The sequence below is a fragment of the Narcine bancroftii genome, chromosome 10, assembly GCF_036971445.1.
Source record: "Narcine bancroftii isolate sNarBan1 chromosome 10, sNarBan1.hap1, whole genome shotgun sequence".
NCBI classification, from domain to species: domain Eukaryota; kingdom Metazoa; phylum Chordata; class Chondrichthyes; order Torpediniformes; family Narcinidae; genus Narcine; species Narcine bancroftii.
Genome location: NC_091478.1, coordinates 32,380,072 through 32,405,124, shown reverse-complemented (window position 1 = coordinate 32,405,124; position 25,053 = coordinate 32,380,072). Strand labels below are relative to the sequence as shown.

The window sequence follows — 25,053 nt, the reverse complement described above, 5'->3', positions numbered from 1 at the left end:
GGTATATGGACATTTATTTCAAAAAGATGCCAATGTAAATTATCAGTAATAAATTCAAGTTATCTGCAGAAGATTGTTAACTCGCCATGTCACATCACTGGCTCTAGTCTTCACTCCATCTAGGATATCTACGTGAGGCAGTGTCTTAAAAAAGCAACCTCTATCCTCAAGGACCCCCACAACCTCAGGCCATGCCCTCTTCACTCTGCTACCATCTGGAAAAAGGTTCAGGAGCGTGAAGACAAGCACTCAGCGGCATAAGGGCAGTTTCTTCCCATCTGTCATCAAATTTCTGAATGAACAATGAACCACAGACATTACCTTGCGTCTTTTTTTTTTGCACCACTTTATTTGAAATGTGGTTTATAGAAATGTTTGCACTGTGATTCTCCGCAAAGCAACAAATTCTGTGACATGTTCATGACAATAATAAGTTCTGATTCTGAATTAGGCCATTTTTCAGACAAACTCTTTCCATTTAACCAAATTATTTGGTTGTAAATTTGCACAATGATTTGAATTCCGATTAGAAATCCCGTTGACTACATGCATATTTGTTCACTTGTAATGATAAAAAGAAAATATCTAACACAAATCAAATTAATTACTGCTTTTTAAAAATCTACTTACGAAACCATTCTCAGCAACAAAGGTTGGCAGGCCACTCACAAGGGACCAATGATCTGCAGGAGGAGACCTAAAATGACAGTGTTGTAAATGTTCTGTTTGATGAAATATGCTTTGCAACCATGTAAAATACTGATAATACTTACGGAATGACCTTGATTTCCTCTTTTTTCACCAGTAAATAATCAATGATTTTATAAAAGATAATTTCCTGTATAATTTGAGAGACAGTGTGTATTAGAGGTACAGAAACACACAGTAAATTTTGGGAACTGAACATGCAAAATTGGAGATATTTTCCATAAACTCACTCTGCCATCTGGGGTCTTTGGACCTTTATAAGGAGGGACTTCACCCAGCAGGATTGGCCATTCATCAAAAAATTCCTAGGATATATTTTGCATTTAATTAGATTGTATGTATCATATTTCCAAATCATATTCATGTTTTTTGATTCTGGATGGTCATTCTTTTTTTAAAAATCCAAAGAAAGACATAACTACCTTTTTTTTGGTCATATCCAGAAGAGCAACTGAGTATCTTTCAACATTTAAATAGATTCGAACCGTGTACAATGCTTTGTGAAATTGGCGTTCAATGTCTGTAAGTTCTTCAAACACCTTGTTAGCAGACCATAACAGAATCTGTTGAAGTGGGACAAAAATGCATTGAACAGGATCCATGAGGTAAAAGGCATTTGACACACTAAATCTGGTTTACATCATGAGTGAAGAATCACCTAAAGGCTGCAAAAATGAAGTTTCACAGAATTGGCCAGGCCATTGTCTGTTGGGGTCGACACATAGTTTTATGGCTGAAAGTTGGTTATGCAATCTCAAGACTGTTTTGCCATTCCTTTTCTCTCTTCTCTTGTGCACAAGACTTGCCAGTCTTCGTGACATTCATAATGAAGAATATAGCATTGTGCAGCTGAAGAATGATAGGGATATTGAATTTGCCCAGAGAAGAAACCGAGATCACTTGATATTTTTCCATTTCTAAATATAGCCTATTAGATTGATGTATTGTGTGATTTCCATTTAGATATTTATTGTGAAGCAGTCCAGTATTCTGAATTACTCACATTGGCGTCTTGAACAATGTGAGGTCTAGTGGAAAACTGAGGTAACTATGACAAGTGCACAGTAATACAGTAAAAACCCGAGGTATCTGGTACCTGTGGGGATTGGTAGATGCTGGATAAGTGACTTTTCAAGTTGCTTGAGGCTGTGCGCTGTGTGATTGGCAAAATAACAATGAGGAATGCCCATTTTAAATTTGCATATTTTTAATTTATTTATTTTCTGGGGGGTTTTTTTGCCAGTTGCTGGAATTCCAGGTAACAGGAGTTTCACTGTAGCACCAAAAAGCACATTGATATTTATCTTCTTCAATGATAACAAAATCCAAAAGAAGGTTAAGATTGTTGTGCGTAGATTGTGTCCGAACCATTTTATTCATTGTTCAGTAATTTCTGGGCATCTAATTTTCCTTCAGGCAATGAGACCTATCCATGGACTAGGTGGTAATGGAACTAGGCAAAAAATTGGTTTGGCACAGACTAGGAGGCTGAAGAAGCCTATTTCTGTGCCGTAATGTTCTATGGTTCTACCTTCAGACAAATGAAGGGATTAAAGGGAAATGGGTTAAATGCAGGGAAATGGTACTAGCTCTGGTAGGTCACTTGATTCGTGTGGATAAGTTGGGTAAAGGGCATGTTTCCAATGTATATGACTATGTAACAAGGGAAATTGTAGTAGAAGAGTGAAAGGTGATAAGGACTTTTGTTCCCTATTGTGGTTCAGAAGCTCGTGCTACTGCTTCACAGTTCCAGGACCTGACCTCAGGTACTGTCGGTGCAGAGTTTGCACATTGTCATCACATGTTTTTCTGGGTGGTCTAGTTTGCTCCATTTGTCCCAAAGACATGTTGGTGAGTTCATTGACAACTGCAAATTATCCCAACATGTACATTAATAGCAAAGAGAATCAGAGAGAGGTTGATGGAAAGTGTAAAAGAAAATGTTGTGAAAGTACAGACAATAAGGAAAATGGAAATTGAACTACAGTAAAAGTCCTAAAATCCAGACTGCTCAAGGATTGGGTTTGTCTGAATTTTTGGATTTTACAGATTCTCGTGCAATACTTTTAAAATACAAATTTAAAGGGAGAATAAATTGTTAAATTTTTATAATTTATTAAATAAACATTTTTTCATATGAAATACAAAGTGCAAAAACCAGATAATTTTTTTTTGTACATTTCCACGCTCCCACCTTGTTGCCTGTTGTGGCTTTCCATCTGTAGTGTTTATGCTTGCATGCACGCACACATGAGGTCCAGATTCTCAGGTGATCTGGATTTCAGGCAAGAGTTTGAGTTCCGGATTCTCAGGTGGTCCAGATTTTTTGACTTTACTGTATTAGGGTTGCTGCCCTGGATATAGTGCCCAAAATGCCCTTTGCCTTGCTGTCATCAGGAAGCAGGTTCTTGCATGTGAAATCATGCACTATCAGATTCCAGGATAGTTTATTTCCCAGAACTACTGGACATTAGTTTGAACTGAGCTCTCACTGTGACTGTTTTTGTCTGCTGCAATTATGTACGAGTTGCTGGATACCAGGCAAAACAGGCCTTTTTGCTGAACATCAACACCTGACAATCAATGAAAATTTGAACTTGATTATCACTGGCTCTCTACTCAGCCTTAGATCACTTGGACAACAGCAATAGCTACACCAGGCTGATTTTCATCGATTATAGCTCAGCCTTCAACACCATCTTCCCCTTAGTACTTGTCAACAAGCTTCAAAACCTGGCTTTGATACCTCCCTCTGCAACTGGATCTTTGACTTCATCGGAAGTCCACAGTCAGTGCAGATTGGTAACAACATCTCCTCACTGACAATCAAATCAAGCTCACTGCTATACTCTCTAGATCTATAACTGTGTGGTTAGGCACAATTCAAATGCCCTCTACAAATTTGCCGATGACACCACGGTTGTCGGCAGAATCACAGACGGCAATGAGGAAGCGTACACAAATGAGATAGATCAGCTAGTTGAGTGTGTAACAACAACCTTGCACTTCACTTCAGTAGCACTAAGGAGTTGATTGGGGACTTCAGGAAGAGGAAACCAGGAGAACACAAACCAGTCCTCATTGAGGGATCAGCAGTGGAGAAGGTAATAAACTTCACATTCCTGGGTGTCAACATCTCTGAAGACCTATCCTTGGAACATCATGTTGATGTAATTATGAAGAAGGCATGCTAGTGGCTACATTTCATTTGGAGCTTGAGAAGATCTGGGATGTCTCTAAAGACCCTTGCAAATTTCCACAGGTGTTCCATGGAGGTGTGCGCAGGTGTACAGTTGCTGCAGAGAAAATGGATTGGAGATCAATCCACAGGACCATAAGACCAATGGAGTTTCCCCCTCCTCCCCCCTACCAATGGCATGATCGACCGGGATTGCTGTCTGAAGAGGGCGTGCAAAATCATTGAGAACCCCTTCCACCTTGCACACATCTTTCAACTGCTCCCTTCAGGAAGGAGATACAGGAGTATCAGAGCCAGTGCCACCAGGTTGAGGCACAGCTTCTTCCCACGGGTAGTGAGAATGCCAAAGGACCAAAGTAACGGCTCACACTAACTATCTGAGACTCATTTGTACAAAGCAATGTTTATTTATTTATTTTATAGATTGTAATACTTGTCCTGCGTGTGCATTATTCATCTGTATGTGTATATGTCCAGTTGTGTGTCTGCGTGTTTTTGCACTGAGGACCGGAGAACGCTGTTGTATTTGTACAATCAGATGACAATAAACTGGACTTGAGAGCATTCTGACTGGTTGTATTACTGTCTGGTATGAAGGTATCAATGAACTGGACAGACTACAGAAGGTTGTAAGCACAGCCAGCACCATCATGGGCATTAGTCTTCAATCCAATGAGGCCATCTTTAAAAGGCAGTGCCTCAAGAAAAGTAGCTTCTATCATCAAGGACCCTCACCACCCAGGTCATACCCTTTTCTCACTGCTAAGATCAGGAAAGAAGTACAGGCGCCTAAAGACTCACACTCAATGAAACAAGTACAGCTCCTCCCCTCCGCTATCAGATTTCTGAATGGACAATGAACACTTACTTCACTTTTCCATTTTTATTTTAAAAGAAAACCTTGTATTTAGAGAATTGTAATTTATAGTAATTTTACCATACTTCTGCTGCAAAGCAACAAATTTCTGCTACGTGTTCATGACAATAAACCGGATTCTGATTCTCATCAGCAAGGACCTCCAGTGGCCAATCATTTCAATTCCACCCCATTGGCACACCAACATTTCTAACGATCTAGCCTCCACAGCTCTTATCAGGTAGAGATTTCCAGTGGTTCACTACACTCTGCAAGAATTTTTTTTAATGCATCTCAGTTATAAATGGCCACATCCTTATTTTTTTTAAAAAAGGAAATCTCTCAGAGTCTCTTCAAGACTCCTTCCAGCAAAAACATCTTGACATTGTCATGTCCTCCAAAAGCCTTACAGTATATGTTTCATTATACAAGTATACCCAGCTTTAAGAATACTTGAATTACGAAAATTCGCTTTTACAAAAAAAGCAGCCGGTGGAGCTGTCACAGGGCGGCTGGCGAGGCAGCTGGGGGAGTTGTCAGTGTGCAGCCGGCAGGGTTGTCAAAACTACCGTCTTCCCAATTCTGGCAAGTGAAACTACACAGTGAATACTATTTCTACCTTGTATAGGCTGTGTATTGATCATATCATTCCTGCTTTTACTACATGTTAGTGTTCTTTTTAGTTTTATGTGTTATTTGGTGGGGTTTTTTTTTGGCTCTGGGAATGCTCAAAAAAATCTCAGAAATTAATGGTAATTGCTTCTTCACTTTACGCCATTTTGGTTTACAAAAGATTCCATAGTTTCATAAAGTGGGGTATGCATTATCCTAATCTCCATAAAATGTTTGCCTGATTCATTTAGTATGTCCTAATAGAATTAACTCTGCAGACTACCTCCAATTCTATTTATTTAGAGACATAGCACCATAATAAGCCCTTCCAGCTTCTACATTTTTTTTTAAAAATGCAAGGGAACCAAAACAGTGTGCAGTACCCTCACCAGCACCCCATACAATTGTAACTAAATTTTCTTATTTCTGAACACTAAACTTTGCAAATAAAGGTCAGAATGCTACTTAGCCTCATGAATCTTGCTGCATCTGACAAAAAGCACTTTGGTTCCTGTGGTGAATGTCTGCCAAGCTGCCTGTCTCCCCTCTGGCGAGCCTTGCTGTACTAACATTGACTGTGCATTATCTCTCCTGTTAAGGACACTCCCCTTGGATATAACTGTATATGTATCTATTGTCTTTCATTATTGTACCATGAGTTCCTGCTAATAAAAGCCATGATTATTGTTTGACCACATCGTCTTTGTCTACTTCATCAATTGGCACTTCAATTCCTCTGTACACTCACTTTCCATTAGCAAAATAATCTGCCTTTGATCCCTTTTTAGTGAAGTTCATAACCTCACATTTCCCAATGTTAAGCTCCATTTGCTGAGGTTTTAGCCCACTCACTCAATCTACCTCTACCCCATTTCAAAGTCATAATATATTCTAATACTAATGTCATAAAGAAAACCCATCAGTGCCTCTACTTCCTCAGGAGTTTGCAGAGTTTCGGAATGACATTGGAAACCTTAGTGAACTTCTACAGATATGTGGTGGAAAGTGTGCAGACTGTCTGCATCAATATGGGAGCACCAATACCTCAAAGTGGAAAACCCTGCAAAAGACAGTGAACAAAGCGCAGTACATCACAGGCAATGTAATGTTATGTAATTTTATCTTTGCTATATAAAGGACACTGTTTGACCTGCTGAGCTTCTCCAGCATTGAGTTTCTACTTCAACTACGGTGCCTACAGACTTTTGAGTTTTACTACAATCAAAACTCTCTCCACCGTCAAAAAAAAATCTACATCAGACGCTTCCATCAGAGAGTAGCAGCAAGCTTCAATGATCTACACCACCCAGGACATGCTATGTTCTTGTTACTGCCATCAGAAAAGAGGTTTAGGTTCAGATTTCAGATTTATTGTCATCACATATAACCCTGAGGTTCTTTTTCCTGTGGGTGAGGCAGAATTACCACTTATTGGTAGTTCAAAAATAAATTGTACACAGCGTATACATGTAAACAAATAAAGAAATGTAAACAAACTGACTGCAATAGAGAATGTTTAAAAAAATACCCAAGTAAGAGTCATTAAATGAGTCTCTGATGAGTTTGTTGTTGAGGAGTCTGATGGTGGAGGGGTAGTAGCTGTTCCAGAACCTGATGGTGCAAGTCTTGTGGCACCTATACCCCTTTCCTGGTGGCACCAGCGAGAACAGAGCACGTGTGGATCCTTGATGATTGCTGCGTTCCCTGTAGATGTACACAATAGTGGAGAGAGTTTGCCTGTGATGTCCTAGGCTGTGTCCACAACCATTTGGAGGGCTTTATACTCAGGCGTATTGGTATCCGTAAATATAGACTATGATGCAGTTGGTCACCACACCTCTACAGAAATTTGCCATGGTTTCTGGTGTCATTCTAAACCTCCGCAAACTCCTGAGGAAGTAAAAGCGCTGATGTACTTTCTTCACGATGCCATTGAATACAGTTTACAATTGCCGATAAGTAGAAATTATGCCTGGCCTGCAGGTAAAAGAATCAGTGTGGTATAGAATTTGAACTTTATCATAATGTGCCCTCTAACTCATTTTGTGCCATAGACAATTTTAATGGGAAGGAATTTGGAGATGGTAATGCCATTTGATATCATGCTTTGGAGCTGGATCACCATGCAGAAAATGTTATTTGTTTCATCATCTCAGGTTCAAATCTTCAAATCTGGTTCTGAATATAAACTGCTTCCTTTACAGCAAATTTTACTATTTAGTCATCTGAAAGCAATCCCTTATGGTGCAGGGAAGAACACGGATGAAGAAACTGAAGATGGTTGCAATGTCCTGCCATTGCCGAAAATTGATTTCCAAAAATTATTACCATTTTCGCAGATGTCCAACAGAGGAGACTCTTCCCCTTGATTCCTAGTGATAGCCGATGATCATTTTCTTGAGGCTTTTTCATGCTTTGCCCAGTCAAATGCTTGCTTGATGTCAAGGGGAGTCATTCTCACCCCACTTCTGAAACTGGGGTGTCTTGTCCATTTTTGGACCAGGAGTGAAACTGAATGTTGCAAACCAAATATCAGTGAGTCCATGCAGCGAGACTGCACTGTTAATGTCACTGCCCTTGATTTTCCTGAGTGAAAGCACTGATAGAAATTGGATGAACTAAATGAGTAGATGGTGCATACTGATGCAGTTTTTCACTTTACCAGGTAGGAGCAATTATTATGTATGTTTTAGAACTGTTTGATTAGAAATATAGCAAGTCTTGGAATGCAGGTCTCAGGACTCAGCTGCTGGAGCCCATAGCTCTGGCTGTGTCTAGACCACAGCTATTTCTTGATAGCAAGTAGAGTGAATCCAGTAGTCTGATGACTGAAGTGAACCAATTGAAGATTATTGCAGTGACCTATCTCTTACAGTTATGTCCTACATTATGCCAACATTAAAAATGAGAAGGTCATGAGGCTTTCTTTTTACATCAGATGTTGAAATTCTATCATTCATTTCTGATTGGATGAAGGACTACATAGTTTTAATCTGATACATTGATTGTGGAAAGCTTAGCTGTATATTTAGTATGCTACCTTTGTAGTGTAACATGAATGTACTGGAAGTTACACTGAGTGACCACCATTTAAGAATGTTATCCATTTGCAAAAAATGGAGGGAGTGATCTCTAGGTAAAGAAAATGATCAATTTGTTTATATATTTAATGACTTAGTATGGGATAAAATTAAATGAGTATAATTCTTATCATTCTTATGCATTGTGAGTGGAGAATCAATACATCTTATCATTTTCTATATGTTTTACTCGTTATGAGGAAGAATCTTCTCATCACAAGATTTTACTTGAACTGTATCAATGAACATAGTTTTCCTTCCCTTTATTTTGATTTTGGTTTTTTTTGTCATGAACACAGATTCAAAAAATATAATGTGTAAGCATTGGGGAAAGAAAGAATTTGATTTAATTCAATATTACCTGTGACCTTCGCTGTTCCACACTGTAGAGGTAATTTACATGGGAGAATTTCAGTGCTAATGTTCCAAAGTTCAGATATTTTGTGAAAACCTAGGAATACAAAATATGTGCAAGTAGATCATCAGGTGATAGACATGTTCGAAAACCACATAAAAATCTCACACTGTTATTCATTTTTACCTCCTGATCTTCTTTTGTGAACTGTGGTTCGCCAACTTTGTTGACCACCATCAGAACTGCTAAAACTTCCTTCCCCTGTACCAAAGGGGCAGCGAGAATATTCTTGGTTGTGTAGCCAGTCTGCTTATCAACAAAAGGAGAGAAATGGGCATCCTAGGACAGAAACAGAAAGTCACATTGTTGTTTTCTCCGAGAAAAGTTGTTGGCAATTTTTGCTTGTGTTCAACTTCATTAAATTTGATCCTTTGAATAAAAGAGTTATACAGCACAGAAATGGGACCCCAGATTCTCCCCATCTCTGATAAGGATCTATGCTAATCCTATGTGTCCACATTAGGCCCCTCTACTCATTTCCTATCCAAGTACTGAACTGGTTAGGTATTGGATTGAAGTATTAATGGTGAATTTATTGAATGAAACAAGATTCATGTTTCATTTTATTGTCATGTAATAAAGACAGTGCAATATTACACAAAAAAATTTCATCTTCTGTAAGGCAGACAGGTTCGCCATTGGCAGAAATTGCCTGAAGTGCCTCTTACAGAGAGAAAGAAAAGCAAAAAAAAAAGAGTCCCCTCAGAGACACCATGTGTCCATGGATTCACCTCCAGCGCTCCCACAGCCACACAGAATCCAGTCCAAACCATCAGCAGCCTGAGTTCCAGATCCACACCTCCGACATGATCAGGAACCCTTCAGCCAGTCTGGAGCCAGATTCCAGCAGTCCGCAGCCTGCATTGGCTTCTCACCTTGAATCACCAACAGCCCACCGCCTGTGTGTTCTTCGGCCTCAGAGCCCCTCACTGGCCCACTGCCGTGGTCACCATCCCATGGGTCATCTCCTCTGCTTCTCCTTCTCAAATGTAGGGGGGGTTGGGTTGTCTTCCTATTTTCTGGTGACCTGTGCCAGTCCTCTGCTTCCCTAGAGTCTACAACCCCTCATGGCTGCTGCCTATCATAGATGCCACCATCCTGGGAGCAGACCCCATAGATGCAGTATTTTTAAATAAAACCACTGGTGGCTCCATTTACAGGACATTTAAAGCCTTTACGGATCTGATCGTAGTTGGACTGGGTGGTTGGACCCCGTGGGAGCACAATGACTCCACTCACCGTTCTCCATGGGTCCACACTGCTACCATTACAGTAACCATGGCAACACCACCATGTTCTCCCTCCATCCAGCAAAATCACTGGCACAGCCAGGAAGATTCATGAAAACAGCTGCTGTTGACTAGGAAGCTACCTGAAGGGACTTGAAACGTACCATCACTCGAGGCCAGGTAAAATAAGATAGAGGGTGTCAACCAGGTTCCTGCCTTACTAATTGTTGATTATTGTCAATAGGAGACCCTGCAACAGGTACAAGATCCCTGATGGTTCCATCAATGGATCCAAACTCGTTTTTGACATCCAGCCATTTCAATCTAATATAATTTAATTTAAACATACAGCAAAGTAACCTGCCATTTCACCCCACGAGCCCATGCCATCCAATTACACCCAAATGACCTACCACCCCAGTACATTTTTGAAGGGTGGAAGGAAACCGGAGCCCCTGAGGAAAACCCATGCAGACATGGGGAGAACGTGCAAACTCCTTCCAGACAGGGCAGGATTTGAACCCTGTTTCCAATTGCTGGCGCTGTAACAGCATTGCACTAACTGCTTCGCTAAACATGATACCCCAGTGTTCAATCAAATACTGACATTATGTCCAGCTTTGAGATGCAAACTCAGGGCCATTTTGCTGTCATTTAGCATCAATGATACAATCACCATGTTTAAGTGACATTTAATAGGTCGGCTAGTCATGGAAGGACACCATCCGAATGCAGGCAATTCAGATTAGTGTTCTTCAGCTAAAAGGTTATTATGGACATGGTGGGACAACGGGCTTGTTTCCCTGCTGTACCTCTCCCTAACTCTTGATTCCAAGCTCACTAAATAGTCACATGGAAAGAAAGCTTTTGAATATTGCTGGATTTTTGTGCCACCACTCCAAAGTCTATAAATGTTAAGAGCATCTGTGAGACATTTTGTCAGTCTTCCTGCAATATTCCAGGGATCAATGGAAATTCAAGGCCACAGAAACATATGTTGGTCATTCTAACCAATCAGTACGTGGCAGTGTTATTTTGTTGTCATAATTTGAGCTGGGGTTCAGATTCTAATATTCACCAAAATATGGAGCCAACTTCATACAGTTGTTAGAAATGCTGAAAACACTCTGTAGGATAGGCAGCATCTACAGAGAGTGAAACAGAATCAATGTTTCAAGTCAATAATCCTTCCGTTCTGAAATGTTATTTCGGTTTCTCCCTCCACAGATGCTGCCTGACTTGCTGAGTGTTTCTGGCATTTTCAGTTTCAGTTTCAGATTTTTGGCAAAAGCAGCTTTTGGTTTTGTATATTCTAAAAATGGCATAATAATCCATTGATATTCAGAACAGATGGCATTCAATGATCTCTAAAGTGGACACCTCACTCAGTTTTACTTTCCATATCATTCATTTGACTTATGGAATAATACAGACAGACAGTCGAAAAACTGGCCGCATTTCCTATTTTGTTCCAGTTGACCAGTAATTTATAAGGCTCCAGGATAATGAACTGAGTAGGACCCCAAAGGTTTCAGGTGCCAATGAATTCCCAGAAGGGAAAATGCTTCACAATCCCGACTTATAACTAGGGGTGCAGGAGCCCACCAAAAATGGCAACAAGGAGGTCTCTCAAGATCTGGCCTTACTGGCCGCCATGTTCTATTTGGTGTTATATAATTAAGAGCGAACGGAAGGACGAGAAAGGAGGATGATCGGCCATGGAAGGAACAGGGACATTGAATGTCCAGAATAGCGCTCAGCAGGGACGGGGGGGGGAGGGGGGGCCGGAGTCTTTAGGCCCCGGGGCAATCCCATGAAGTGTCAGAATGGCTCCATGAGGTGCTGGAGTGCCGGTCTGGTGAGCTCCAGCAGCTCTGCACCCCTGCTTATAACAAACACACACTGCATGGACAAGGCATCTCCTGAGAAATGCACATCCTTGCGATCCCTCTTAATCAATCTCAATTTTAGGATTATTCAACATTGCCATGATTTAGCAAGTGTTTGCAAGTAAATAGCTGCAGATCTTGACATGCAGTGGTAACATATGGAACTGCTTGTTGTGATCAAAACAAATTCATAATATATTCTGTCATCTAATAGTTATTACTTTTGTTAGGTATAAATATTTATTAAATTAAATGCGTACATTATGCTTGAATCCAAATCTGCAAGTTCACACGTCAAATTTGCATATAACAGCAGTCATAGAATTATGAATCACTGAAATGCCTCCTTCAGCCTCCTCATCAATGCTGACCATCTTTGCTCATACCCTGTCCTATTTACTATGGCTTGGTCTGTAGCCTTCTGTGTGTGACAATTTAAGTGCTTGTCCACATACTTCTGAAACATGGAGAGAACGCCACCATCAATTCAAGCAATGGATTCCAGATTCCCGATCATCTGGGTGAAAATTGTCTTCCTCAAATGATCTCAAAATCTATGGCCCCTTTACAGTTTGGATTTAGATATGCAATACACAAAATTGCTGTAGAAATTCAGCAGGTCACACTGTATCCATAGGAATTTCCTGATGACGGTCTCAGGCCTGAAACGTGGATTGCCTTTTATTTCTTATGGATATTGCATTCTTTTGCATATTGCACTAGACCCAGTATCTGCAGGTTTTATTGTTTAACTCCAATTAGATATAGATAACTCTGCTTTGGGGAATAGTTTCAGCCGATGTTACATCCCATAGATTGCTCCTGTACAGTGCACATGATGGAACATGATATTGATACACATCACCACATCATTCACACACAAAACCTTGTTTTATCTCTAACTTGACCCTGATTTTTTTTAAAATAACTCATTGACCTGAAACATTAATCACATTTGTGACCCACAGATACTTGACTGCCTGAGATCTGGGTCTCAATAATCCACTGTGTAATTGGATCCTGGATTTCTTTACCTTCAGACTCCAATCAGTGAAGATTGGCAAGAACATCTCCTCCGCAATCTCATTAGTAACGGTGCATCACAGGGCTGTGTAGTTAGCCCCCTGCTCTATTCACTTTGACCTACGACTGCGTGACTCAGTACGACAACAACCGTCCACAAATTTTCTGATGATGATACCATGGTAGTGGATTCCAGAAAAGGAGCATTGAGTCAATAAGGGACATTGAAAACTTGACTGCATGTTGCACTAACAATAACCTTGCACCCAAAACCAAGGAGCTGATTTCGGAAAACCATGCTATTGAGGATCAAAGGTGGAGAGGGTGAGCAAATTTGAATTCCTGGGAGTCACTATCTCGGAGAACCTTTCCAGGATCCAACACACTAATGTCACCATGAAAAAAAGTACGTCAGTGCCTCAGGAGTTTGCGGAGGTTTGGTAGGACCGGAAACCTAGGCAACTTCTACACATGTGTATTAGAAAGTGTACTGACTGGTTGCATCATGGATTGGTTTGGGCACACCCATAGCTCTGAGCAGAAAGCCCAATAGAAGTGACCCAATACATCACAGGCAAAAGGCTCCCCACCATCTAAAGCAGCAGCAATCATTAAGGAACCACACTACCCAGGCCATGGTCTGTTCTTGCTGCTGCCATCAGGTTCAGGAATATTTGCCAACCCTCCACCATCATACTCCTGAACAATAAACTCAATAGAGGCTCATTTAAGGTCTGTTGCTTTCTATATTATTTATTACTGAATATTTATATTTTGTGTATTGCAAGTTAGTTTGTTTACATTTCTCTCTTTTGTATACTTATCTTTTCTTGAGTACAATAAGTAGAAATTTTGCTGAGCCTTCAGGAAAAATAATCTTAGGGTTGTATGTGATGTAATGTATATATTCTGACAATAAATCTGAACTTTGAAAATTTATCAAGTCTGCCAGCATCGGTGCAAAGTAACAAAGTGCATCCAATTAACACCTTTTGTCTGTTGGTCTAACTCGTCCCACTCCCGTTCTTCTCCCTTTCCCCACCCTTTAATTCAGACACTTGTCTTCTTTCACTCATACCTTGAGAAAGGGCTCAAGACCAAAATGTCGGGAATATATCTTTATCTCCTATAGATGCTACGAGACCTGCTGAGTTCTTTCAGTATTACTGGGTTTTGACTACAGTACAATCCTAGCGAAGATTTTGCTTGCAATGGAGAGCAGCGTGATTCCCCTGTAGTTTGAGCAGTTTGATTTCTCGCCTTTATTTTTGTACAGGGTGATGATGATGGCATCACAAAGGTCCTGAGGCAGCTTTCCTTGGTCCCAGCAGAGCTTGAAAAACTCATGCAGTTTGGCATCCAGAGTTTTGCCACCAGTTTTGCCACCAGTTTTGCCACCAGCCTTCCAGACCTCTGGGGGGGTTTCCATCCATACCTGCTGCTTTGCCACTTTTCAGTTGTTCGATTGCCTTATATGTCTCATCCAGGGTGGGAACCTCATCCAGCTCTAGCCTTAAGGGCTGTTGAGGGAGCTGGAGCGGGGTGGATTCTTGGACTGAGCGGTTGGCACTGAAAAGAGATTGGAAGTGTTCTGACCATCGGTTGAGGATGGAGATCTTGTCGCTGAGGAGGACTTTGCCGTCTGAGCTGCGCAGCGGGCTTTGAACTTGGGGTGAGGGGCCGTACACAGTGTTTAGAGCCTTGTAAAAAAACCTCTACGTCTCCTAGAACGCTTCCACCAGCGTTGTCTCCGCTCCATCCTCAACATTCATTGGAGCGACTTCATCTCCAACATCGAAGTACTCGAGATGGCAGAGGCCGACAGCATCGAATCCACGCTGCTGAAGATCAAACTGCGCTGGGTAGGTCACGTCTCCAGAATGGAGGACCATCGCCTTCCCAAGATCGTGTTATATGGCGAGCTCTCCACTGGCCACCGAGACAGAGGTGCACCAAAGAAGAGGTACAAGGACTGCCTAAAGAAATCTCTTGGTGCCTGCCACATTGACCACCGCCAGTGGGCTGATATCGCCTCAAACCGTACATCTTGGCGCCTCACAGTTCGGTGGGCAGCAACCTCCTTTGAAGAAGACCGCAGAGCCCACCTCACTGACAAAAGACAAAGGAGGAAAAACCCAACATCCAACCCCAACCAACCAATTTTCCCTTGCAACCCCTGCAACCGTGACTGCCTGTCCCGCATCGGACTTGTCAGCCACAAACGAGCCCGCAGCTGACGTGGACTTTACCCCTCCATAAATCTTCGTCCGCGAAGCCAAGCCAAAGAAAGAAAGAATCATAGTTCAAATCTACAATCTTAATTGGTTTTGAAACGCGAAAACTGCAGACACTATTAACTCTTTTTGTTCTCTCCATAACAGCTGCATATTTCCAACATTTTCTGATTTGATTTTAGAGTTGAATCATGACTCGCGCGATTCCAGACACGCATTCCATTTCCGCATATAAACTCTGAAATACAAACATGCATCCTGATTCATACCAAGTTTCCCGTCAGCCATCAGCAATGCTCACAGACCTCGACTGACTTGCAGTTCAGGAGTGTCTCCTTCAGCCTTCTCAAATTCTCAGTCTAGCATTGAAATTCTTCTGTGGCCTTGCCCTTCCCATCTCTGTAACTCCCTCTAAGACTTTTATACCCCTTAATCTTAAATGCTTTCAGGTGGCCAGAATACCCGACTGTAAAGCTGCCTGTTCTACCCCAATGCGGCTGTCGGGTGGCCACCTGAAAGTGGAGAACCCGTCCAGGAGGAGCACTTACCTAACCCTCCTCCTGTAGGTATATTCTGCTCGGAGAATCCCCCGTTGCACCTGAAAGCAGAAGTGGGACTACGGCCACAGAAAACAGGAGACGGCGTTGACTCGGACGCAGCTCTCCTTCAGCCGGCACGTAAAGGTGACAGAAAGGCGTCTTCTCCGCGGCCACCTGAACATCCCAGCTGCACTCCCCCAGCCGCATCTGCCGGCATATTATCTGCATCCAAGCACCTGAAAGTGGCTTTAGCCTGCTGTACTCTCGTTTATGCAAATCATTGTTAACTTCAAACTCCATGGTCTGAAATTTCCTTCATCAATTGCACTCCCTCCCCTGAAGATGGTATTACTTAAAATGTACTTCTCTGACAAAGCTAGTCATCCATCCTACTATCTCTTTAAGTAGCTTAGTGTCAGACATCACTTTTGTAACTCCCCTGCAATATGCCTTGAATGTTTTCTTAACAGCTTACTTAAATACAAATTGTATTTCTGACAACTGAAAATACTCAGCAGGTTAGGCAGAAAGAGTAAAAAGAAACCCCACTTCAGGTATTGTTGAGTAAAGATAACTTAAGACAGGATTTGTACAGAGTGTTAGGTCTGCTTTGTTCATGAATGAGTGAGACAAACACCAGACTGAGTCGAAATCAGGGTTCTTTGTTCTTTATTACCGGATTGTAACACTTGCAACTAACCATGTTAGTCGAAGAATGCATTCTGCCGTTATCAACAAAATGGTGATTTTTTATACCCTTGGATACGTGCTTAGAACATCATCATATCATTACTTGTCCAATGACTAAAACTGTTGCTATCCTTTCCCTGATAGCTTCCTGCCTCTCAATCCATCAATGTCTCTCTTATCTTGTAAGTACAAGGATGCATTCACATCTTGTTACAGCCCTGTACAGGGTAACTCCTTACACATTCCCATCTCATGATGTTTTACCTTACAAGAGTGAGAAAGCAAGTTTAGACCAGAAATGAACTGCTTGATAACGTGCAGACGTTATTGAAGTACGAATATAATGTTTCGTCAACAAAAGACCTTTAAAATCACCACCATACTCTGTAAGGTAAAACATCATGAGATGGGAATGTGTAGGGAGTTACCCTGTACAGGGCAGTAACAAGAAGGGGAGGTGTCCTTGTACTCCTGTTAGGTAAAACATCATGAGATGGGACCGGAGAAGGAGTCACCCAGTACTAAGGAGTAACAGAATGCATCCTTGTACTTACAAGATAAGAGAGACATTGATGGATTGAGAGGCAGGAAGCTAGCAGGGAAAGGATAGCAACAGTTTTAGTCATTGGACAAGTAATGATATGATGATGTTCTAAACATGTATCCAAGGGTATAAAAAATCACCATTTTGCTGATAACGGCAGAATGCATTCTCCGACTAACTTGTTAGTCCCAAGTGTTACAATCCGGTAATAAAGAACAAAGAACCCTGATTTCGACTCAGCCTGGTGTTTGTCTCACTCATTCATGAACAAAGCAGACCTAACAATTCTCAGGAAAAAGACAGTGCTGCTGTTCACAGACAATAGCGAGAGCCACCCACCTTGTGTCCCTTCTCCCCTTGATAGGATTAGTCTAAATTTAGCTGCCATAGCTTCAGCGAAATGAGGAAACACCATCCAAAATGAGCAGGAGATTAACCTTACCATTTCAGCGACTGACAGATGTCAGTGTACGTGCTATTCAATGCTTTGCAGATAAAATGTTCTAGGTAGTGCTTTAGACTCATCACTGATACCATGCCTTGATCTTTTTATGAAATATTAAGCACGCAAATAAGGTGGAATCGATAAGCCATGTCTCAGAATAACATATCTTAACCTGCAATGTAATAATGTTTAACATTTAATACAGATTTCTGCATTCAAAATCAGATTGAGCTATTTTTATCCACTTCCCTTTCTGATTTCCCACTACCTGGCAATTCTGTAATTCCTTCAAATGTTATTTCTCCACTGTAATACTCTTCATATCATGGGTTAGTTTTTCACAACCCATGATGAAACATCCACCTAAAATTTTGATACATTTCTTCAGCAATGTTTGATTTTTTTTCCCAGCGTTTATTGCTTCTTGGTGGTTCTGCCACAATAAACCTTCAGGTGCAGTCAGCTCCACAGGCCTCTAATCTTGAGCTTCTCTTTATACCAGTGCCCCACTTTCAGTATACCCTAAAAATCTGTAGTCCTGTATTAACACCCCCTCCCACCACTGCTGTCTTTATCTTTGTCCAGGGTCTATTTATGTTTCAATATCCCACTCAATAATGCATCAAAAGAACCTTTTATATTTGATATTTTAATCATTTTAACTATATTCTGTAACTGGGGATCTTGTTCTTCTTAAATGGCTGCATTAATGTTTGATTGCTCACAGAATAACTTCCCATTTTGTCACATATAATGTAACAAGTAGGCTTAACCTTAAACATAAATGTAACCATAAAATGCCTATATATATAAAAGTTGAAAGCCACTGTAATTCATAAGCCTAATAGCCTGAAAACAACTGAGATTGTTTGATCTCAGAAGCCAAGCAAGCTCAGACCTGGTCAGTACTTGGAGGGGAAACCTCCTAGGAACACCAGGTGCTGTATAATTCTGTAAGGGGCATTGGACAAAGTGGCAACTCTCTATCTGCTTACGGTGGAAAAAGTTAAAGAATTCAGTGTAAGTTACATTCTAAATGTAGTATTATGTGACGATATTGGAACCTATATTTTTATGCAAATAGAAAAGGTGAGATATTAGGGCAAGACATGGACCAGGGCACAGGAATCCCAGTAGGTGAGAAATATGATCAACATGGAAAGAAAAATCGTAAAAGGCACAGAAATTAATCAGAATATATTGTCATGGACAAGTCACAAAATTCGATGTTTTGCGGCAACATCATTATGCAAACATTCATGTAACCAAGGCAGTGCCTTTGGTTCATTGATTATTCAGGAATCTGATAGCAGCGGGAAAGAAGCTGTCCTTGTAGCGTTGAGTACTCGTCTTTAGGCTTTTGTACCTTTCAGATAATAGCAGAGTGAAGAGGGCATGGCCTATGTGATGGGGGTCCTTGAGGATAGAGGCCACTTTCTTAAAATACCACCTCTTGTAGATGTCCTCAATGGAGTGAAGACTGGTGCCTGTGATGTCATAGTTAACAACCCTCTGGAGTATTTTTTTCTTGTCCTGAGCATTGGCACCCCCATACCAGACAGAGACGCAACCAGCCAAAATGTTCTCTACGGTATACCTGTCGAGGTTTTTGAGAGTCTTCGGTTACATACCAATTCTCTTCAATCACCTCACAAAGTTTAGCCGCTGGCAAACCTTCGTGATTGCATCAACATAGAGGCTCCAGGACAGATCCTCGGAAATGGTGATGGCCAGGAATTTGAAATTTTTGACCCTCTCCACTACTGAGTCCTCGATGAGGACTGGGTCATGTTCCCCTGACTTCCTCCTGAAGTCCACAATCATCTCCTTGGTTTGACTAATGTTATGCTACGAAGCTACACAATGTGAAAAATGGAAAATAAATTGAAGGCAACAGGAGAGCAAGGAAAGGAAACATTCAGGGTGAAAAAGGAAGAAGAAGATGAGAGAATTGTGAAGCAGGCTGAAGGGCAAATGGGAGACATGGTTAGAATATTGTGCAGTAATAGTGGAAGGACAATCAAACAAGGTATTCAAGAGTAGAAATAGAATACATTTTTTTCCCCAATTCTACTTATATAGTTCCTTAGTCAAATATCACCCCAATGAAAGCTTCCAACAACTTGGATAGACTTCACCTGCCCTGCAAAGTTTATGTGTAAATGACAACTGTTTCAAGAAAACTCCTCATACACAATCGTACGTTCAAATGCGGATTTTTGTTTACATTGAATGCACAATATTTAAATAATTCAAAAAGGCAACTTACCTTTTTAACATCAGCAATATTCTGCACCTTCTTGGTATGTGCAGTCCATCCCACTACCCCCATGTCCAATGGAAAAACTACCTCGGCCTGCGGTACCACGAGATCACTCTCAAAACTGGAGTCTCTGGTCACATTAAAAAGTCTTGTGGCCAGTTCAGCGACCCCATTCCTCGACCTGAATGTGAACATGCTGCCCCTGTCTGCAGCGACCAGGGCCACAATTCTCTGCAGTACCTTATGCATCTGCTTATCTACATTGGAGACGTCCTGCATCTCCCTGACCAGCTCAAACACGATGTCAGACTCCTCCAACTTGCATAGATCCTTGAAGGAAGCGCCATTCGGTAACTCAACCTTTGTGCCGTTCAGGATCGCACTGATTGATTCTGGTCTGAGCTTCCTATCAAAATAGTCCTTGGCAAACTGTGGGTTATTCTCCAAATATTGCTCGACTGCTTCCTTGTCAACTTCTCCCATGTTTGTTATTACCCACTCTTTGTTTTAGATCAGCACCACCGAGGTAAAGGGGAGTGAAATGTTGGCAGCTGCGATCACGGTCTGTCGGGCAACCCCTGTGACCCGCTGTTTAACAAAGCTCCCACGATCTCTCAAAAGTGGACACCAGCCAAAGACTGAATAGTCGAGGCATCTTCCAGAGCGCCTCGAAACGGCACGTCAGGAATTTAAATCGTTCTGAGATTGGCCATTCTTGAATGGAGATTGGGTGTCACAATCTCATTAATGCGCTCAACTAAGACGAAACACACGTGAGACACCCAAGGACGCCGCAACCTGCTGGAGGAACCCAAGAGCTTCTTTTTCCTCCCAATGATGCTGGTCGACTGGCGGAATTGCTCCAGGAGATTGGGTTCAGCCGCGGGTCCACGCAAGTTTGGCCCTACAAATTTTCCAACTTGCCAAGGGCAATGCATGTAATTGGTGGGGTTTCCTGCTCGCCGAGTTTGATGGGAGATGTGGCCAGTTTGGGAAGACAGCAACATGTAGACTTCTATTCAGCTTTGCAATTTTAGTAATAATTAATAAATTGCATTGGCTCATCGACAAATAAGCATAATATTCAAAGTAGGGATCCCAAGAAGATGCAGCATTCGTTTAACGTGAGTTGCATTTTCCACTGGAAACACATTCACTGGGAAGTTTGCGATTGATTGTCTCAGCCAGGATTTCGCAACGTGGAATTGAGCTGGTTGGTTGTTGTCGGTGGGAGAAGCCGCATTTTAAAAGAGATCATCCCTCTTGCTTCCTCTAATTCCCCGTAATACGATCAACGGGGTTGCTATTTACACCTAGGAAGATTCGCTATATTTGCCAATGTGCTGTTCGAATGAGCGCACCTTGAAATGTAGCACTCGAGGTCCGTGAGGACTCGCCAGGTTAAAACGTTGAACGATGGACGGCACAAAGTGCAGCTCATCAGACCTGCGGCAAACCTGGCCCTCGCTCCCACTGCTCCACCCGGCTTTTCAGCAGGTTCGTGCCAGTCATGGGATCCGAAGGGGAATAAGATCGCGAAGGACTCCTGGTTTTACTCGCCTTCCCATAACTGGCACTTTTCCTGAACTTTGCTCGACCACGTTGCCGCTACCTCCTGCCCCACGATGATCTTATTAACTTTCACCCCGACCTCATACATGTTGAACGTTGAGTGGGTGGGGAAGTGGGGTGAAGGAGGGAGGGGGGAGAAAAGAGGACAAAATGACATTGTGTATTTTCAAGAGGGAAATGTTTGTGTGTATTTTGGTCAGTATGGTTCATAGTGTGAAAAATTTTTAAAAATTAAAAAACTTTCACCCTGACCTCAAATTCAGAGCTGCAGACATTCCTATTTATCTCCTGAACTTACGGCCTGGTTTCATACACTTTTTAAAAAAAGGTTATGAGTTAATTGTAATATAGAGATTCATCTTCTTGTAGCCAGATGGCCAGGTAGGACATAGGAACAATGGTCATACAGTGGGGAACAGGCCTTTTTCGACATACAGCAAAGTAACAGGCCATTTCGGCCTTAGGCCGTACAGCCCAAAGACATCCAATTGACCTCCAACCCCTGGTACATTTCCAACATGGAAGGAATCCAGAGCCCCCGGGGAAACCCCACAATCCTCTGCAGTACCTTATGCATCTGCTTATCTACATTGGAGACGTCCTGCATCTCCCTGACCAGCTCAAACACGATGTCAGACTCCTCCAACTTGCATAGATCCTTGAAGGAAGCGCCATTCGGTAACTCAACCTTTGTGCCATTCAGGATCGCACTGATTGACTCTGGTCAATCATACAAACTCCTTACAGACAGACGCTGTAAAAGCGTTTCACTAACCTTCTTGGCTCATCTCCTCCATGCTGACCAAATCGGCATTTGGTCCCTAACCTACTAAGCCAGTGGTTCTCAACCTTTTCCTTTTCACTCACATACCACTTTAAGTAATCCCTATGCCATAAGTGCTCTGTGATTAGTAAGGGATTGCTTAAGGTGGTATGTGGGTGGGAAGGGAAGGTTGAGAATCACTGATCTAGACTTAATTGTTGCTGAAACATTTTGCTTGAGAAAAATTGTCATTGGCCCATTTCCTTTGGAGTTATGAAACCGTGCACAAAACGAGTCAATTAGGTACAATTAAAACAGTGGTTTTCAAACTTTTTCTTTCCACCCACATACCACCTTAAGCAATCCTTTACTAATCACAGAGCACCGATGGCAGAGGGATTATTTAAAGTGGTATGTGAGTGAAAAGAAAAAAGTTGAGAACCACTGGTAAGCCATTCCTATTCATAGCTCTGTCTACATGTTAATTGTGCCCACTTCTCCAGAATAGCTTCCTCTGGCAGCTTGTTCCAGATACGGATCACTGTCTGAGTGAAGAAGTTGCCTCATAGATCCTTCAAATCTTGTCCCTCTCATGTTAAAATATGGCCCCTTGTTCTAGAATCATCTTCTTTGGCTTGGCTTCGCGGACGAAGATTTATGGAGGGGTAAAGTCCACGTCAGCTGCAGGCTCGTTTGTGGCTGACAAGTCCGATGCGGGACAGGCAGACACGGTTGCAGCGGAAAATTGGTTGGTTGGGGTTGGGTTTTTCCTCCTTTGTCTTTTGTCAGTGAGGTGGGCTCTGCGGTCTTCTTCAAAGGAGGTTGCTGCCCGCCGAACTGTGAGGCGCCAAGATGCACGGTTTGAGGCGAGATCAGCCCTCTAGATTGAGAAAAAAGACTGAGCAATACACAAAAGTGCTGGCGAAACGTAACAGGTCGCACACCATCTCTGGGAAGTAAAGGGAGGTGGGTTTTTATGTCTTTACTGTTTTCATCCAGTGCACTGGAGGGGGGGGGGCGAGTTTATACTGTTTGTTCCCTTTTCTTCGTTATACTGTACTTATTATAAAAAAGATTGAAAAAGAAAGGAAGTAAAGGGTGACCAATATTTCAGGTTTGATGCCTTTGTCAAGGTAAGACTCTGAGCATTCACTTTATCCTTGCCCCTCATAGTTTTTGTCTACTTCTATAAGCTCATACCTTAACTCCCAATTACTCTAGGGATTAAAGACCCAAACCTATCTAAACCCTCCCTAACCCTCAACCCCTCCAGTTCCGACACCATCCTCCGCATCCCTCCCTACAGCTGGGCAACACAATATTCTAAGTATGGTCACACCAACACCTTCATCACCATTTTGTTTACCGCAGTTGCCATTTTCAAAGGAAAAGGAATAGTATAAATTAAGTTACCACCATGTGTCATGGGACAAATAAAAAGATAAATGCAGGTGCTCCCCTACTTATGATGGTCTGACTAATGGTTTCTCAAAGTTACGATGGTTCGAATCCCGACTATCAGTTTTGAATTCCAATCTGTTCCCACCCTTGTGACATGCGGTACGCTACTCCACCAACCTCATCATCCAGCAATTAATTTTAATTCAATGCTTCGAACATTGTTCATGCCCAGTGTGAGTTCAGCTGTGAACATTAATTTTTTTCCCCAGTGTGGAATAAGGGTATTCAAAATTTAATTATTAAAAAATGGTAGGTGTGGTATTCTTTTTTGACTTACGATGGATTTACCAGAATGTAACCCCATTGTAAGTTGAGGAGCACCTGTAAATATAAAAGGATAGGTAACTTCACAGTGAAAAAGAAACGTGATGTTCGAGTGATGTGCTGACTGATCTTATGCTGGTTCCAAAGCAGTTTATGGTTCGGCTAGTTAGGAGTGGTTTGCAAGACTAATAGCTGTTGGAAAAATAAAACTGTTCTTGAACTTTGGTATCAGCAAGGCATCGTTGTGTCTGGAGTGGTGGGACTCTTTATGATTGCTGGCTGACTTCTTGAAGCAGCGCTTTATGTAAATTGCTATTTTCCAGGAGTGAGAAACATACTTGAAGTTGCAAACCTGAAAACAAACCTCTTTCACAAATGTTGTGTGATCTTCTTAGTTTTTCATGTTTTGTATTTATTGTACTAATCTTGGAAGGTTGTGCATACATTTTACAAACTTGAATTACAAAGATTAGACAAGAAATTATTTTACCCAAATTAAATCCAGGTCTTTTGCATGAAGTCAGTCATAAACAACAGAGAAATGGGCCCTTGGACATACCATGTCTGTTCCAGCTTGTTTGCCCACCTCTGCTAACCCAATTAAGACAACACAGTCCCCATGTAAGTGTCTGCTAAAATGCCACTTCAACAAATTGACTAGTATTAGAATCGTCCCATCCAATTATTTTTTTTTAGAATCATTGGGTCAGTTGGATTTGTCTTCTTCTTTGGCTTGGCTTCGCGGACGAAGATTTATGGAGGGGGTAAAAAGTCCACGTCAGCTGCAGGCTCGTTTGTGGCTGACCAGTCCGATGCGGGACAGGCAGACACGATTGCAGCGGTTGCAAGGGAAAATTGGTTGGTTGGGGTTGGGTGTTGGGTTTTTCCTCCTTTGCCTTTTGTCAGTGAGGTGGGCTCTGCGGTCTTCTTCAAAGGAGGCTGCTGCCCGCCAAACTGTGAGGCGCCAAGATGCACGGTTTGAGGCGTTATCAGCCCACTGGCGGTGGTCAATGTGGCAGGCACCAAGAGATTTCTTTAGGCAGTCCTTGTACCTTTTCTTTGGTGCACCTCTGTCACGGTGGCCAGTGGAGAGCTCGCCATATAATACGATCTTGGGAAGGCGATGGTCCTCCATTCTGGAGACGTGACCCATCCAGCGCAGCTGGATCTTCAGCAGCGTGGACTCGATGCTGTCAACCTCTGCCATCTCGAGTACCTCGACGTTAGGGGTGTGAGCGCTCCAATGGATGTTGAGGATGGAGCGGAG

At 42.0% G+C, this 25,053-nt stretch overlaps 1 protein-coding gene across 1 annotated transcript in view; it reads right to left on the bottom strand.

Annotated features, from left to right (window-relative positions):
* pde6c (phosphodiesterase 6C, cGMP-specific, cone, alpha prime) overlaps positions 1 to 21,381 on the bottom strand; it is a 34,227-nt gene extending 12,846 nt beyond the window's left edge. Inside the window, exons 1-7 of the mRNA XM_069900552.1 lie at positions 19,733 to 21,381; positions 8,997 to 9,149; positions 8,817 to 8,906; positions 1,131 to 1,271; positions 939 to 1,013; positions 774 to 838; positions 631 to 697 (exon numbers count right to left, since the gene is read on the bottom strand). Of these exons, the coding sequence (XP_069756653.1) occupies positions 631 to 697; positions 774 to 838; positions 939 to 1,013; positions 1,131 to 1,271; positions 8,817 to 8,906; positions 8,997 to 9,149; positions 19,733 to 20,209 (1,068 nt within the window). The 5' untranslated portion in view covers positions 20,210 to 21,381. The remainder of the gene's footprint in view (positions 1 to 630; positions 698 to 773; positions 839 to 938; positions 1,014 to 1,130; positions 1,272 to 8,816; positions 8,907 to 8,996; positions 9,150 to 19,732) is intronic.
* Between the last annotated feature and the right edge of the window lie 3,672 nt (positions 21,382 to 25,053).